The sequence below is a fragment of the Camelus dromedarius genome, chromosome 2, assembly GCF_036321535.1.
Source record: "Camelus dromedarius isolate mCamDro1 chromosome 2, mCamDro1.pat, whole genome shotgun sequence".
Taxonomy (NCBI): Eukaryota; Metazoa; Chordata; class Mammalia; order Artiodactyla; family Camelidae; genus Camelus; species Camelus dromedarius.
In genome coordinates this window covers 27,452,777-27,471,429 of record NC_087437.1, presented here as the reverse complement: position 1 = coordinate 27,471,429, position 18,653 = coordinate 27,452,777, and the positions used below count along the sequence as shown (strand labels likewise).

Sequence of the window (18,653 nt, the reverse complement as noted above, 5' to 3'; positions counted from 1 at the left end):
TCCATTAAATAAATAAACCTAATTACCATCCCCCTCAAAAAAACTCAATAAACAAATAAATAGATTAGATAGATTAGACAAATAGACAGACAGAAAACCCTATTTTTAAAAAAAGAATTGCACATATGTGTTTGTGTATGATGTAGGAAAGTTCAAGAAGGAAAACACGGAGAAGGGAGAAAAGAAACTTAAACACTGTATTTTACCTACTTCAGCACCATTTGAAGATATTGTAATGAGAAGGTACTATTTTAGTAATAAAAACGGGCATTCTTCTTGTTTCCCCCCATAACATAATAAGCTGGTGAAAAAACATTAGATGTAGACTTAACAAAAGACTCCTATGAAAACGACACTCAGAGACAATCATTGTTAACTTTGTCAATTATTTCCTCACATTTTTTTCTTGATACGTACATACATACACTACACAGTGTTATTTTAAGTATCGTTCACTTTTGCTTATTTGTTTTAACACACATGAGGTAACGCTGACCTCAAAGTGGGCAGTCATGGAATTAGGCCATTTTTTTGTTTTGAATTTAAGTCTTCATGCTTTTCAAGTGGGCTCCACCCTCCAGTCCACTAAGGCCCCCAACCTGTGCCCAAGCCCTTCACCCGACTCACTTATCTAGGATGCCGTCTGGATCTGAGGACATCTGTACTTTCTGACCCTGCCTCTCAGAGCTCTGTAGTTGAGGGGTCTTCCTTAAAAAATCATGTTTCTATTTCATAAAGAATTATTTGTAAAACCTAATCTTTAAGTGGACATCTTCATAAATAATTCTCTGTGCACATCTCTCCTGTAGCATCAAAACTTTTATAAACAATGTTTTAGCACCACCTCAAGGAGTCACTGTCTAGTCACCAAACAGCAAAGACTGACTGAAAATAGTTTCCTTCAGTTCATTCAATGAATATCTACCACAAGCCAGTGCATGTGTGTGTCTGTGTTTCTGTGTGTGTATGGGGGTGGTGACAGACACAAAATCTTAAAGGATAATTTCAGACAGAGAAATGTGCTGTGAATAAAGTAACAACACATGAGAACATAACTGGGAGGAAGGTGAGAAAGAGATGAAATGCTATCTAGTATTTAGTTAGGTGGCCAGAGAGAACCTCCAGGGGAAATGACCCTTGCGCCAAAGTCTCGGTGAAGAGTGGGAAGCGGGCAAACACCCCAGGGAAGAGCAACCCGGGTACAGGGAGGAGGAAACGCAGAGCGCCGAGAAAGGGAGCTGTGTGGCACTTAGAGGACAGGAGGGAGGCTATGTGGCTGGAACACTGCAGGAAGAGGGCGCAGATCGCGGACGGCGCCGAGGGCCACGGGAAAGAATCCGGATCTTTACTCTAAGTGTCATGAGAAACTACCATAAAGTTGTAACCAGGGACACGATATGATCTGGTGGAGGCTGGAGGATCAGCACAGCAGTTGTGGGGAGACTAGAACAGAATGTGAGGAGCAAAAAAAAGGGCAGGAAGGCCAGTTAGGAGGCTGCCACCGTAGCCGAGCCAAGAGATGAGCGGGGCTTGAAGCAGCATTTCAGCAACTGCAGTGGTGAAAGGTGTGCAGACCGGAGCGTTCTGGAGGGCAGAGCAACAGGACTTGCTGATGGAATCCGGGATCTGCCCCTGGGTGAGCAGGACCAGCCCCCCACCCACTCCACAGGCGACCCCTGGCCTTCTCAGGACTCACCTCGCCACTGTGTACCGCAGGCACAGGAAACAATTACTCACAGAATCACTGGTGAAATGTAAGACATATCATACTGTCTCACTTACCCAAATTGGGATCAGTACTCTGACGTTTCTTAATTTTCGCTTCAGAAATAGCAGAGTAATAGGCACAAGTCATCTTGATCAGCCACGTTGCTCGAACCATTGGCACTGAATACTTAGCTAAATATGCAAAAACATCTTCTTTTTTACTAAAGATGGGGACCTAAAAAGAAATAACATATTTTTAATCATCACAGATTATGTCTGTCGCTAGGCAAGAAAAGGGAAGCAAAAGAAAGAGACTGAGTTCCTGCTGGCTATAACAAAGTATACCCTGAATGGGTTTTCAAACAGCACATGCAGTTTGAAAAAAAATATATATATAAGCAAATTGTAAGAGAAAAGAATCAAACTATGTTTAGCACGTTGGCAACACAGTTTTATCAGTTGTGCTCTCTTACTTATGAAAACAAATTATTTTCAAATTCTCAGATGCCTAAAGCCACTCATCATATCAACAAAATAGGGAAAATAATTTCCTGACAGTCCTCCAAGGAATTTATCTCAAAATTGGAAGGGACAGATCAAGTGAAAAGCTATCACTACTCTGCACTTTATCGAAGAACACTTTTGTATAAAGTTTTTCAACTGTAATATTTCATAAGAATGACAATTTCCAGAAAGCTTCTAAAAGTGCCCTTAGCCCAAAATTTAAAATAGAGGCTAAAGGGATGAATCAGTGGATCTGCCTAATAAGCACTGAGCTGGAAATAGCTGGATAATTAATTCACTAGTTGAAAGTAGGCACTTGGGGCAGTTAATTATTTCTTCCAGACCACAAAGATACTATTTAGCAAATTAGTATCCCAATGAACTGCTGAATGGCTTGAAAGAGTTAATCCACTCTTCTAGAATTCCTCATAAATATCCTAGGAATAGCCCATTCATCTAAATATGATCTATCCAATTTATCAATACAGAGTAACACAGTGGATAAAGAGTATGTTGGCTGCAAGGCAGCAGGATGGAAAAAGTGAGACAGAGAAGTGGGCATGCCCCCACACCCATGATGAGCACCCCTGTGTACCGTTCCTGGCCCCCACCTATATGGTTAAATCCATCACTCCCAGACTCTTTATCAATGTGACAATACCAACCCTGTCCGCCGCCCAGGAGGGTTAGAAGGATAAAGCAAAAGAATTTCATGTATCAAAATTATAACAACTTTCAGTTTGTTCCCAGTTCCAAGGATTTTTCCATGCCCCCGCCAAGGTGTTTCCAAGCCATGGACCTAACCTTCTCTTCTATGAGGATCCTGGAAACCACAACCACGGACATGACTAGCCCGGTCTCTATGCCCCAAACTCTTGCTTGATTTTGTGTTGAAAATCAAAGCTTCAAACCAGTGAACTGATTGATATAGCACGGCATTTTTCTCTTAGTCAAGTCCGCATTTAGACAGTGAATTTTTTGCATTATACATATGGTACAAATCTGAGTATTCACAATCTTGGTACAAAGTGTGATTCTAGAATTAAAAAGTACGTGTTTTCTGTACACAGCCCTCCCTTTAAAACAAGTTATTTCACGTGGTTCTTCCAAAAGAAACATCAAGCTGTTTGAATGATGAAGGAAAGCTGCCTAGTTGGGCAGGAGATGCGGTGTGTCCATATCCTGTATTTCACGGGCAATTGAATAGACTTCTGACTGTGTACAGTTCCCGCCTTGCTTGCTGACTTTAGAATGTAACCCTCAGGACAGAGGCAACTACACTGCACGCACAGAACTCCAGGGGAGGCTAAAGACGCAGGGCTTCCTTTCTGCAGGCCACAGCGACACAACCTAACAAGAAAATGTCCTGAAATTTTGGCTCACAAGGCACATCCTTCATGGAGCACAAGGCTCTGAGTTTACTGTTGTCGAGGCCAGGGACAAGAAAGCCACAGACTTATACATTCAGTTCACGACCAGAGCTGCTGTTTCTCACCAGTACATATAGTATGGTATCAGGGAGTCAGATTTCAGCTGTCAGGGTCAGGTTCCCTCTCATTCAGATGTACCAGAAGACTATATATAAGATCAAGGTCTAAAAAATAGGCAAATGCAAAAAGTAAAGTTGGCGTCTCCAAAGAAACATTACTAACAGCACCTTTATGGATGCCTAAAGGATTTCTCTGGAACAGTAACTGACAAGAAGGGGGTTAAGGGGGAAGGGATGTTCTCAACATGTGAAACGTTTAGATGAAATAGCAAACAAAACTGAATCTTATATTAACAGAACAAGGCCACGCTCTCACTCACTGCCCCGACTGGCAGAACCCTTAGAGAAATGGTTGACTGAAATGAAGGGCTTTAGAATTCAGGAGAACATATGTGAAGAAAAGTTACTTAATTAAGGAAGAAGACACATTTTGATGGCTTTGTCAAATTTACAGTTTGGGCCAACTCAGGAAGGAAAATATGTTTACACTGACTCAAGTATGACTTCCCACTGTGATGGATCCCATTTTCAGCCAAGAAACCATCTGATTTCAACTTGTAGCTGAACTTAGGCAATCCCTGGGCAGCTGTTTGGTTTCTAAATCAAGCTGGAAGTGCATCTAAGTACCAAAAGAAAACTAAGACACCTAGCACGTGATGGTTTTCCATCACAAACGGGCTGCCCTGGTACTGCCTCTCCCCTCACATGCTGGTTGCCGTCTGCATCCTCTGTTTGCTAGGCAGTGGTAGAGGCGGACGGGAACTCTGGAGACCACAGAAATCCAAGTTGCCTGAAGTGAACACATCACCCCTGGTGAACTGCTCAAGACCTAGAAGGACATCCCTTCCAGCAAGAAGTCCCCTTTCCCAAATCTAGCTATGACCGTGATTGAATTAAAAGGCCTTTTACAGGTCACTGTTGACCCCTCTCTGTGGCTGAATACTTGGAGATCTGTGGAGCTTTATAGTAACAGAAAACCAGGTCCGGAAATCTGATCCATCCCATTTGGGAAACTGTTTTGAACTCTACATCAGAGCTGGAAGATGACTCAGGATCTGAGCAGGAAAACGAAGGTCTTCTGTATTAAGCCATCTCACAGATGAATACCAGAAATTAAAGAAGTATTTCAACTTTCCAATAGGAAGAACATGCAGAGAATGCAACCTTTTACCAGACTCTGAAAGAGCGTTCACCATCTCAAGAAGATGAAATGATGAGGAAAGGATGGGAAGGAATGACTCTTGAAATGCCCAAGAAATGAATACTTCAAGGTGTATTCAAATGGTTTTACAAAGATGACATCTTCAACTTTGCCAAGAATGAATGTCAGGCTTACCTGAGGGACACCTGACTTGGCCAGAGGCAGCTCCTAATAAAGAGAGAAGAACAATGGCTAACACACTGCACCAAAGTCCACCTCCCTCCTAACAGACAGAGACCATTACACCCCTAAATCAAGGGCATCAATCCCTCGCTAGTTCACTTTCAGGAAATACCCCCAAAAATGCATTCTAAAAGCTTATTAATTAAAAAAGAAAGAAAGAAAGAAAAATCTAAAAAGAAAGATGTCAGGCTGGCGACCTGGGAGTTGCAGGTACTAACCAACATGGAGTGTATGAACTATTGGTAGAAAGCCACTGAATTTTGAAGGTCGGCCTTTGACTTCTATGGCCTTCAGATACAATTCACAGGCCACCGCGGGCCCACGTGGTAAAGGTTCACCACTGGAAAAGAAATGCTGTGCGGGTCAGCCTGTGTGGAGAGAGAGGCACCACCTGAGTAGCAAGAGAGGGTTAAGCTGATTGTCGTGCTTTCCAAGGATTTCAGCTGCCTTCAACCACTTAAAATCTATGAAAAGCAACACAATGCTCTGACACTAGGGCAAAATAAAGCCAACGGGAGCCACAGGCATTGTTTGCAAAGAGCTGCTTTAGAAAACAAACACACAAAATCACACAGGAAGCTCTCCTCCAAACTCGGCCTGCACCAAACCATTCGTGGAAACAGTATGAAGAACAGAAGAGGGGCTCCCCTAAAACTAAAGGGTTTTAGGGGAGATGAGAAAGACCTGGGGGATTATCTGAAAGGTGTGCAAGAAGTCAGAGATCAAGACTAAGAAGGAAGTTTCTAGCTCTTAGCTAAATATCAAAAGACATTTCATATTATTGGGACTGTAAAACTGTTGAATCTGTGTAGTATTTCCCACTCGAGGAAAATGATCAAAGGCAAAGATTTTAAAAGAACCCTCCCTCCCCTCCCCGCAGTCCCCTTCTCTCTCCACTCAAAAAAGCTAGGAGCTACAAGTAAGCCTGCTTGTTTTGTTCTGAAACTTCTTCAGAGACGTTTTTCCAGCACACACAGAATCACTACCTTTATTTCACTTGTTGGGAAGGAGACTTAGTTTAAGAATTTGGATGGATACTTTTCAAGACAAGGAAATAACATTAAAGCAAGGATTTCTATTTAACACATTTTGGACATCCTGACCTAAGAAAACTGAAAATGGAACAGAAATAAGTGAAGTCTCATTGCCTCTTCTTGATTTTAAAAACTTGTCTACCGAATATCCACATAAACAGCCTCATGTGCGGATTGTTTAGGTCTACAGGTCTACAGTCTGTCCCAGGCACCACATGGCGTCAAAATGAAGGGGGAAACAGCCTATGTGCAGCGCACACCTGGTGCAGGATACCTGTCACTGAGACTGAGGTTTGGAGAGAACTGGGGAAAAGAAATATATGCTTGAACATTATCTCAAATATCTTCATTTCTATAAGGCCTCAATTAAAACAATGCAAGAGATACTTCATACCTTTTTCGCCAAAATAGCAAGTGGTTTATTTCCTGCTAAGTCAGAGAACCAACTATGAATCGCACTCTGGGATCGAGCAGTAACCAGCCAATAATTATCTTTAGCATTAACTTGTGGTTTCTTCTTTCCGGTGTCCTGGAAAGTGTTAAGCTTTAGTTTCTCAGCTAATATGCTGCTAAAATAAGCTCCAATCTGTGGAAACAAGAGGAAAAAAGAAAAAAGTTTAAAGACAATAGGCAGGTATGTTAGTAAATATTAGTATTTTATTTCTGTTGTTTTAACTAAAAGTCTTTAAAGAGCCCATTGAAAAATAAATTGGGAATCTAAGTCCCTGAAGCCAAGAGTTGTGATTTCCTTACACTAATAAAGTGCAAAAACTCCCACAGTACCTTTGTTTCACTGCTAACGAGAACTTCAAGGAAAAAAGAAGAGCCTTTGAAAAAAATCTCTAAGATAAAATTAATTACATCCTGAATAAATTTCAAGAGATGGGGTTCTGCTTTAATCTTTAGCTGTACCTCTCCTTTTTCAGACTACACACCCATTTGGAGAGAATCTTCCTCCAGAGAGGTGTTGCACACAAAAGCAGAGCCTGGTAATCACACAGCAATCATTCTTGTCTTGTCTCATCTTGATAGCACATATTTTTGGAAAGGAAACTCTGTATTTACACTCAGTGCTTTAAAAAAAAAAAAAAAGAGCCTGGAGAAATCTAATTTATTTAAATGGCAAATTACAAAAGGTTCAATTAAATTAAGTATCAACATTTTTGACTGGGCTGCCAATTTCATGAGTGCAAGTGTTCCAAGAGAAAGCCAGCGCTGCTTGCTCTGAGTGGAGCAAAGTGGCAGAGGGAGCTTCTGTGAATGACCAGCGTTTTCACATTAACCAAATAAAAGGGAAGAGAAAGGGACAAGAAGGAAGCGGATATTGAGTGAGATCTAAATATGAAGTGAATCCACAGAAAACCTGCTGGAATTTCCAAGAATCCAATCAAAGCATCACATTTTGTCCCCTGGGAATTTCTTAATAATAGGAATGTGAACAACAATTTCTAATAAGTACCTTCAGTAAAGGGTAGCAGACAGTTGCAATCAAGATTAAAGCAAGATACCTACCCTGCTGAAGCAAAATAAGAATCATGCCATGAGCATGAGTTAATGCTCATGAGTCAATAAACAATTAGTCTATAGGTTGGAACACAGTTGTAAGCAATTAACCAAGTTTATCTACCAGGGTGAAAAGCTGGTACAATTTTTTTTTAATGTGAACTGGCATTCCTTGATCCTTGTAATTGATGTACAATAAAAAAAAAGTCTGTTTGCTGTGTTGATGTACTATGCTAATAAAGATTAGAGTAATTAGAAAAAAAGAAGTATGAGCTTTACTTTTTTTTAAACTTCATAGTATGTTTTTTTAAGCAAAGTTCGTAGAATGTCCAAACAGAGAACAAATTAAATGCAAAAATTCAGCAAGAAACACTTATCTGAAAACAAGCAGCCAAGAGTAACAAATTGTTTACCTTTAAATTTCTCAATCAATATTTGGTCTTAACACCAAGGGCACAAGACACCTAAACTATGTAGACTGTTTTATATTTAGAAGTTCTCTTATCTGCAATTATGTAAGAGCATTTTCGTCATAATAAACAAAGGTCTAAAAAAATTTTAAATTCCTCTGAGTACTATCAAAGAAGACTATCCACAGTGATCTGAAAAGATTATTCAATTAAATCAAGCCAATCATTAAAGAGATTTGCAAAAATTGTTTTAAAAAAAGTCTGGGCAATCTCTTTTGCAATTATACTCTTTCCTATGTATTTAACAGCAGCAATGGAACACAGTGATATATATGTTTCACTTCCTAACACATCTTGTGAACAATTGCATAACTGTAAACAAAGTCAAAGTTTCCAAACAAGCAAGACCAGAGAAAATGCACATTAGGACAAGAAAAAAATCAAAACATGAGAATACATTTTAACAACAATATATTCATCTTATTCCAAAATCAAAAAAGAGCCTCACCCCAAAATCTGAATGTCTACGTCCAAGTAACCACTTTGATTAGTTTCTTATGTGTCTTTCCAGTGTTTCTTCGTGTGAGTACACATGAACAAACATGAATATATTATTTTTCTCTTTCTTACATGTATACCTTAGGTACATTTTGTTAATGTCTGAAAGCCTTCCACATTTGCATTTGCAGAGCATCCTCATTCATTTTTACAGACATAATAATGTACTGTGTGGATGTACCACATTTGATTTAATCAAGATCCTGTCAATGGACATTTAGAGTGTTTGTTTCGAACTTTTGCTATTACAAATGAGCTTAAAATGAATGGCCTTTCCTACTTATTTCATACATGTATAGCTATAGCTTTTGGATAAATTTCCAGAATTCAGACTGTATGATTCTGTCATTTTAATCAGCGTTGTCAAACTGCCCTCCAAAAGGTTTATGCCTATTTATACTCCCTCAGAGAAGGTATGAGAGATAAGGTTTAATTTAAAACTTGTTTCCCTTCATCCAAAGCTATTTTGAAAATGATTCATTTCGTAAGAAAATGGAAAAAGGTTTACGGGCTACACCACAGTTCATGTATTCCATATTTATAAGATCAAATTCCCCTCAGAAGGTCTGAATCCCTGAGTAAATCTCACAGGAAGGGTGAGAGCAGCAGAAGTTGTAATGGGTGTTATTTCCATTTCTTCATTTATTTAAACTGACATAAGACTTGATACAATTAAGAACAATTTGGCAGTTCCTATTAAGAGACATAAAACATTCATACTTCCTGTTACAGACTGAATCGTTTATTCCCAAAATTCAGATACTGAACCCCTAACCCCCAATGTGACTATTTGGAGACAGAGACTTTAAAGAGGTAACTGAGGTTAAGTGAGGTCCTAAGGGTGGGGCCAAATCCAGTATGACTAGCGCCACTCTAGGAGGGAGAAGACCAGAGACACCTGCACAGAAAAGCCCGTTCAGGACACAGTGAGACAGCAGCCACGTACGAGCCAAGGATAGAGGCCTCAGGAGAAACCAGACCTGCTGAGACCTTGATCTTGGACTTGCAGCCTCCAGAACTGGGAGAAAATGAACTTTCTCAGAAACTCAAATTTCTGTTGCTTACGCCACTCAGTTTGTGGCATTTCATCCTAACAGCCCTAGTAGGCTAATGCACCTTCTAATCAAGTAATACACTGCTGGGAAGTTATCCTAAAGAGCAAAAGCTATGTGCTCAAATATGACCTTGGCCTGTTTATAAATAACCTAAGAAACTGGTAAGAGGCTAACTGCTGAACACTAGCAGCTTCAGTCGACTACAGCGCAAAAATGACGGGATGTTACCTGTCAGCTAACTACTATTAATATGAATACTTCAGCCTCAAGGAAACGTGCACACAAAATGTTACTTTTTCTTTAAATATTTAAGTTAAGGAACATGAAAAGTTTTATAGATGGTAGTGATATTTGCACAACAATGTGAATGTATTTAATGCCAAAGAATTATACACTCAAAGATGTTAACATAAGTTTTACGTTATATTTTACCACAAAAAAAAAAGGGAACACAAATTACAACACATACATAAATGTAGTTGTGATGTTTAAAAGGTATTAAGATTGGAAAAAAACAAAACTAAACACACTGCATTTGGTCAACAGAAAAATCTGTAGAAAATGCTTCCATTCTCTTTCACATCACTTAAATATTTCAGTTGATGGTTTAGCAAATTGTCAATTACATGTTTGTGTATACATGTACGCATATAAAAAGATCAGAAGTGATATAAAAACTTTCAATAATGGTCACCTCTGGGAAACAGAAAAGAAGTGTAGAAATTTACTTGTATGTTTGATTTCTTTTTATTTGTATGTATGATTTTTCAATTGAATAAGTATTTTAATATTAAAAAAAGAAATAACTCAAATAGGATGAAAAATAAAACCTTAAGAGTTACAGAGGGGAGGGAAATAGCTCAGTTGTAGAGTGCATGCTTAGCATGCACAAGTCCTGGGTTCAGTCCCCAGTACTTACATTAAAAAAAAAAATTAAAACAATACAAATAGGAACAGATACTTTATATGTGTGTGTTTGTGTGTACATATATATATAATTGTTAACATAACCACACAGAAAAAAGACTTAATTTTTTTTTTTTTACACAACACTGACTACTAAAGACAGAAAGTATGGTAGGACAATTGTAAATTTTACATAGTAATTTTGTTGTTAGAATGATACTGGTTTAGTTTATTCTGGAACTTTCGATGCAATTGTAAATGCAGAGTAAATGAATAAATATGTTGATATTGCTGGGATCTACGGTTCTCACTCTGGACGGAGATACAATGATGGAAAAGAAAAAAGGAAAAAACCCTGCGGTACTGAGTTAAAACTGATGGATGGGTGGGTGGAAGGATGAAAGGAAAGAAGAAAATAAAAAGAAAAAAAACCTAAGTATGTTTCCCATCTCTGTCCACTGACAGGGCCTAGAAGTTACGACCCTCTGGTAGCCATGAGCAAGCCAGGCATCCAGATCTGGACTGGGGCAGAAAAAGAACAAGATGGCCCTGGACTGTGTTATTGTGTCAAAAGTGAGGAAGTGCTCAAAGAATGGTGGAGATGTCAAAAGGACCCAAGAACCGGTTAAAATACTCCCACTGGCCAAATGTGAGCATCAAAAGGAAAACAGAAGATAATGCAACAGATCTTTAGAAGAGTTCAGGGGTTCAAAGTGATACTGAAAAATGGGATGTCCTTTACAAAAGAAGGCCAATTAATAAATGTATGAGGAATAGTAACTACCAAACCAGCATTTTATAACCACAGGCAAAATAAATCATTCAGGAGGAATCATCAATTGATGCTAAAAACATAGGATAAAATTTTATTGGAGGGGGAGGGTATAATAGCTCAGTGGTAGAGTTTGTGCTTAGCATGCACAAGGTTCAATCCCCAGTGCCTCCACTTAAAAAAAAAATTAATCCATAAATAAGCCTAATTACCTCCCCTACAGCCCCCCCCCAATTTTTTTTATTGCAGAATAGGGTATTCATATGGTCTCAAGGTATCACCCTGGAGAGATTACTATGAGGAAAAGATGAGTACTTTTGCAGTTTAAAGAGATGGCAGACACCACCTTGAGGGATCAAACTTAGTAAAACCAATAATCAAGCAAACTAACATTGCATGTCTCCTGATATGCAATGAAGTCTTCTCACCAAAAATATTTCACCTGAATCCTGCCTTGAGGAAACAATCAGACAAGTCTAAAGTACAGGACTAGACTCTAAGACAAATAAATGGACTAAAATGGCAGTCATGAGGTTCCCCAAAAAAAGAAACAACCCAACAATAACTAAATGAGGGACCCTGGAGAGCAGCACTGAACTGGCTAAAACACACGACGCAGACAGGGCGGCCAAAGCAGGCGTGCCTCCTGACTGGGCGCTGGGGCAGGACAGCAGCAAGGGGTTGTGGAGTGGGGTTCGAAAATGGACTCTGGTTTAAATAACACTAATTTATCAACATCAGCTACCAAGAGCCTCACATACTTGTACTTTTTCAGAAGTTTTAGGAAACACTTAGCATTACCTTGGATGGGTTAATTACAATATTTCTAGCCGAGCCATGTTCATCTCCAGTAAAGGCTGGCTGATTGTTGAAGCCTTGTTTTACATTCACAGCAGTAAGTTCATCCTGTTGGAGAAAAGGTACTGATTAGTTAGGATATAAAAGCTCCAACTGAAGCCAGCATGCCTCAGCCTGAGGAATGGCAAACTCTGCTGCTATACTCTGTAGAAGAGAACTGTTGAACGCACACCAAGGAAAGCAGAAGTAGAGGTTTAAAAACTCAATATATGAAACGTGCAGAGAGACAAAGCCAGCGTGGCAAAATGTTAACAACTGTTGACTGCAGGTGAAAACTCTTCACTAATAAAGTGGGAGATGGGGGAGACAAACAAAAACGAGAAGCCCCTCCTCCCCAGAAACAAAGTCACAGACTCTGCAAACTAGAGTTATTTCTAGACAGCCCATAGTTTGACACCCCCTTCCTCCCCTAAGCACATCTCTATTTTATGTTCAAGAAAACTGGTTCCCTCAACTCACCCAAGACCCCACAGTGAGTTAAAAAGAGAAATGAAGGGTCCCCAGGCACAAGCCTCTGATAACCACACAGCACCATGGCCTGCAACTGAAGGAAGTTCAGAGCTTGCCAAGTTCTCTCACACATCTTGGCTCACTTCATCTTCAGCAATGCTGAGGTAGACAGCATGTGTCTTCATGCCCCTTACAGATAAGAGTGAGGCTCACTAAGTTCGAACAGTAACTGGGCAGAAAGGCAGCAATGAAATACTGTCCTCTCGATCCTAGACTAGGAAGAGAAATTTCCATGACACTATGCACCAGAGTACAAATGCCACATGAAAATGCGGTCTAAAAATACATAGCCACAATTTTTACTCTCTTTTAAAAGATCTCCTACTGGATAGATAAGGAAAACTTTTCTTACCAAGGTCACAACATATCAAAAATAGCCCAAGGCATTAAAAAAAATTTTTTTTAAAAAGCCTTGCCCCGCCCAGATCCTTCAGTTATAGAACTAAACTGGAGCTCCCAAGATACAAGATACAAACTTGAAAGAATAAAAGGGAAAGGTTTGGGTAAATGCAGCTAGCTTCTGCTCCCCTCACTTCAGGCCAAGAAATGGTCTTAAGTGACAGCTGGGGTAATGGTAGCCACAGCACAAGAATGAGGATATACACTTATTCTTCATAAGTAATTGCTGTAAGTGTAAAATGAAAAAAAAATCAACTGATCAAAAAAATTCCTGCTATGATTAGGCAGGAAGCCTTAGACCAAAATCATCAATGACATATAGCACCTGAAAGGTCACCTTGGCTGAGAATGGAGGTCTTCTGGAGTCATGCCATGTCACTTTACTTAATCGTGTGTGCTCTGCCTAATACGTCGGCAAGCCACTGCTTTGGCGAGCTCTCAAAAGACCCCACTACAGAAAACGTAGCACTATGGTAATCAAGTCTCCTCTGAGCACGGAAGGTCGCTGGAATCGTGATCTGCACAGAAAATGAGTTGCATGTACATATCAGAAGACATCTCAAACTGCTCCCACATTTTCAAATTAATTATTTGGAAATCTAGGGCAAAACTACCTATTGCATATTTTAAGTCAGGAAGGTGTCAATCAACTGAAATAAATCAAGTGTGCTAATAACAAAACGCCTATAGTCTCAGAGTCTCAGGAAGAAGAGGGACAAATGGGATCACGAGGGGAATGGGACAAGAAAATTGAATTTTTATCTTTGCTTTACCATCAGAGTATTACAAGAAACATTAATTGGGTAGAAGCATATGTCTTTACTAAAAAGACATTCTGGCTGAATCAAGAGGAAACGTGCGAGGCCTTCAGGACTAGTTAGTTCCACTTAGGGCTGCTTCACTTTCGACTCTAAACTAACCCCAGCTCAGCTAGCGGTCTGCTGTGACTGACCGCGATCCACTGGCCCCGACACACACACACATGGAATCCCAAGAAGGAAAGAAAAGGGAGCCATGGTTGCAGGTCTGTCAGCCACATCAGATTTTCCACAAACTGGGATCCACACAGATCCTGCTGGGAGCCTAGGGTCCCAAGAACTTTCCAATCTTGTTTTCTAAGTTTCATGAAAATACACCCAGAATCCAGCCACTTCTCAGCACCACGACTGCCTTCCTAGGTTAGGGCCACCATCACCTCATGCTCGGACACCACAATGGCTCCTAACTGGCCTCCTCCTTGCTTCTACCTTTGCCCCCTGAAGGCCACTTTCAAGCCACTGCCTCAGGGAGCTTAGTAAAACTTTGAGTTCACGTCACTCCTCAAAACCTGTGATAACTCCCCAACTCAGAATACAAGCAGAGGCCCTATGATGTCCTGCAAGTCCCTGAGTGACCTGGCCCCTGACACCTGTCTGACCTCATCCCTGACCATACTCCCCTTTGCTCAGCCCTCCAGCCACGGTGGTCTCCCGGCAGTTCCTCCAGCGTGCCAGCGGGACGTTCTCCAGCTTCAGGGCCTTTGCACTGTCTGCCCCTTCTGCCTGGATCGCTCTTTCCCCTGGTTTCCACATGGCCAACTCCTTGACCACTGTAAGTCTTCGCTCAAGTTTCACGTTCTCAATGTGAAAACTGATGACCCTATTTGAAATTGGAACTGCTCACCCCATTCCCTTCACCCGAGCACTCCTAACCTTCCAATAATCCATAGCACTTTTCACCTAAAACCCCACATAATTTACTTGCGACGTGTCCTGTCTGTTTCCCCCCACCAGAAGGTAAAGTTCGTGAGACCAGGGGTATTTATTTGTTCACGGATGCATGCCAAACACATAAAGCAGTGCCTGGCAGAGCAGACAGAGGCATTTAATAAACAATTTGTTGAAATAAAAAGTGAATGATAACCTGTTTTGAACAATTAACATAAATAAGTACACTCTTAATCACCGCCCCATGACATCGGGGTCCCTAATTCTGTTTGGATTTATCACTAGAACTACTTAACCTTCCAGAGCAGGGGCTGTCACCCCATCAAGCCCAAGGCACCATCCTAAAAGGAAATATTTTTAAATGCCCTTTTTCCAAGTCTGAAATGAAATTCACAGACAGTAACTCACCAATTTTTTTAAAATCAATATAATGCCCTCACTCTAAATTTTTTTTTAAAGTGGAAGTATAACAAAACAGGTACTTGAAAAGAAAACCCTCCAGCACACACCCTAGACCGCCACTACTCAGGAATCGTGGTCCACGGGCCAGCAGCACTGCGCCACCTGGGAGCTTGTTAGAAACGCAGAATGTCTGCCCCCCTCCTCAATCACAATCTGCAACTTCACAAATTCTCCGGGTGATGCGTGGACTCATTAAGCTTTGAGAAGTGGGGCCCCAGGAGACATGAAGAAATTGGTAAATGTTTATTCCTGGACCTAGAATCGCCATAATGCAGTCACTACAAAAAAGCAGACTGATACAGGCGCGCCGTTTGCCATTTCAAATTATCAAGAACAGCATGGCATGAATTTTCTGAAACGGTGAAAAGTCTTGGTAGAAACTTCACGCTAACAAAATAAAACCTTCTCCCAATATATTAAAACACAATAGTCCTGTTCCTTAGAGACTCAGTGTGTATCAAATGTGTATCTAAAGTCACACACACAACAAGCATACTTTGGGATCATAAGTAAATAGATTCCCACCTGGGATAGAGAGAAAAAGTCATGAAGGTTCGGTGGCGCATGTGAAAGTCCAGTGGGATGCAGGACAATTCTTCACTGAGCCCATCGGTCTACAGTGAGGACATCCAGCACACCTGGCCCCGCCACCAAGGGCAGCAATCACAGTGACAGCCAACGCCCACCTGCCCCCAGGGCGCCACAGCACTGCCGCTCTACAACTGTTCCTGCCTCGGTTTCCTCAGCTGTGAAACAGGGGTAGGGCTAGCTCCTACTGTCATTATCTCCAAATCCCAGTCGAGGAAATAAAGCAAAGAGGTTCACTAACTTACCCAAGGTCATACAGTGGTAAAGAACTCCAAAGAATCCATGTTCCTAACCCCCACACTATGTGAAAATGGCCAGCAATTTGTATTACTACTGGTGTTTGTGTCTTATTCCGGGTTCAAGAAAGTGATAACCTGAAGCTCTGGTCCACACAGAAATACAAAAAATCTGCTGGGAAATTAAGTCCTTGGCCTGAGCAGTGGTTCTCAAACGTCTGCATGCATCAGAATCCCCTGAAGGGCTTGTTAAAACCCAACTGCCAGGGCCCCTCCACCAGAGTTTCCATTTCAGTAAGTGGGGACGGTGCCTGAGAATCTGAATTTTTAACAACTTCCCAGATCAGTGCCGCTTATCCAGGGACCACACTTTGAGAACCACTGACGTAAAGATTTGGCGTTTATAGCTTTCTAGAAACCCAGGGCTTCCAGGCCCAGCCTCGGTGCTACACTCACCACCAGGAGGAAACTGGATGCTCCGTCTTAGCTCAGGAGTAGCTGACCCCCGAGATGGAAAGTCTGGTCAGAACTCTCCGCCACACCCCCTACTCCAAAGGTACAAATAGAAAGCCACACACACACACTCATGGATGGAGGGAGAAAACAAGTCCTGAAGCTTCTCTTTCACTCCTTTAATTTCTCATAGACCCACAAAGAACACGGGGCCACGGAGTACTCAACTGCATCAGGAAGCACACGGCTAAAACGGAAGCCTGGAAGGCGCTGCTGCTAGAGCTTACTCGTACAAAGCTTTAGGTCACCTTCCCAGAGAAACTAAGTGAAAAGGGGGTATGAACCAGCACGTCACAACCACAACACGCACGCACGCTGATCGTTTACTTTCATGAAGCTTCTGAAAAGAGTGAAAGTCGATAGCAAGAATCCAAACAGTAAGTTAAGAGTAAGATTCAGATTCCATAGTGTTTACTATTGTTTAGACAGTGTTTCTCAAACTCCAGTAACACACCAACAGACCCCTTTTAAAGGAAAAAGTCTCTGCCCCCAGGATGTGTGAAGAATCCAATTTGGGAAAATGAAGTAGGACGTGGATACCTAATGGCAGCACTGAGGGGTTCAGAACAAGATGTGATGTGTGTTACATGAACTCAGACTACAAACTCTTATGACATTTTGCTCTGAAGGCCTTTGGCAAAGCTAATCAAGCAAAAATAGAAGGGAGAGAGTCCAGATTTTAAAACAGCAAGCTTCGAAAATCCCAAAGCCAGGGGACACAAATAGCTTCCTCTTGCATTAGCCTTGACCCTCTTCAAAGATTTTTCTAAATAAAAGAGATTAAGCGTCAAAATCCTTACTATGGTCCTAACAGAGATTTAAACTTGTTTTGCTACATCTAGTCAACCTGTCTTATAAAAAATAGAACCATCAGCTGCTACTTTGCCTATTTGCAAAGATGAGACAACTAAAACCCCCCAAAACTTGGGGACACACCCAACCATTAATCAGGGTCTTACTCAGAAGCCTGTGCTCTGGGCACAGGATCAGCAGTGCCAAACGCTTTCCAGTAAAAAGAACTCCTGACTGAAGGCTGAAAATTTTCCCATTGTAAAATGTGGAGAACAAAGAGAAATAAACTGCCAGCCATGAATTCAGCGAGTTTTAAGTGTTTTTGTTTATCATTACAGCACCGGGGGCAAAACACTGTACACACATGTGTGAAACCAAACACCTACTCAGTCAAGGGGCAACGCTAGCTGAGAACATGAATTCACAGTCCACGCCTGGGGGTCTAGGGCAGCGCTCCACCAGATCAACAGGTTTAAAACAGAATCAGGCCCAAAGTAACCTCAACACAGGAGGACTCTCCCACCTCTTGTCATTGACTTCAACGGAAATAATAAGCCTTAAAGCAATCTGAGGGAGGCAGGTACTCAGAGGCAGACAGACAAAAGCCTAGAAACTGGCCCATGTTCACGTGGAAGACCAGTGTTCACTCTGCATTTTCGTGTTCTATACTGATACAAAAATCAGACCTTCGAAACTTTGGGTGAATTCCAAATGCATTCATCAATCTCGCACATTTACCATGAACTTCAGAGAATGATGTTATTTTTTGGATCACTTTCAAAGCAATCTTTCAATTTCAATAAAATGTTTCATTAGGAAAGTGAAAACATTGTGATCCTAGTTTGGAAATGGGTTAAGTTCCTTCTCACTCGAAGGAAAAAAATAGGTTAGCACAGCTTTCAGTGACCATCTCAAAAGCAAGTAATACACACTCAGGTGCACACACGCATGTGCACACATACTTAACCCCCAGACTTCTCACCTACCGTACAGAACATATGCAGAGATGCCTGACTTCCTCAGTCACCTACTTGCATCTAACAAACTAACTCAATGACTGTCAATGGACTGGACAGAAACGTCCACCAGGGTGACAGTGCCACAGAAGTAGAAAGACGTCCGTCCCTCTAGGCACTAGTCAGGCAGGCTGTGTTAGTTAGGGTCTTAGCCAAAGCAACAATTTTTTTTAAAAAACAGCTTTATATAACTATTTTCCCTAGCCCCGTCCACCTCCTTCCCAGAAAAGCATTCTCTGAGACCCCTGAGG

At 41.2% G+C, this 18,653-nt stretch overlaps 1 protein-coding gene across 1 annotated transcript in view; it reads right to left on the bottom strand.

Moving 5' to 3' along the window:
* Positions 1-18,653, bottom strand: part of MED12L (mediator complex subunit 12L) — a 294,791-nt gene that overhangs the window by 255,031 nt on the left and 21,107 nt on the right. Inside the window, exons 3-5 of the mRNA XM_031449309.2 lie at positions 12,124-12,228; positions 6,513-6,704; positions 1,783-1,942 (exon numbers count right to left, since the gene is read on the bottom strand). Of these exons, the coding sequence (XP_031305169.1) occupies positions 1,783-1,942; positions 6,513-6,704; positions 12,124-12,228 (457 nt within the window). The remainder of the gene's footprint in view (positions 1-1,782; positions 1,943-6,512; positions 6,705-12,123; positions 12,229-18,653) is intronic.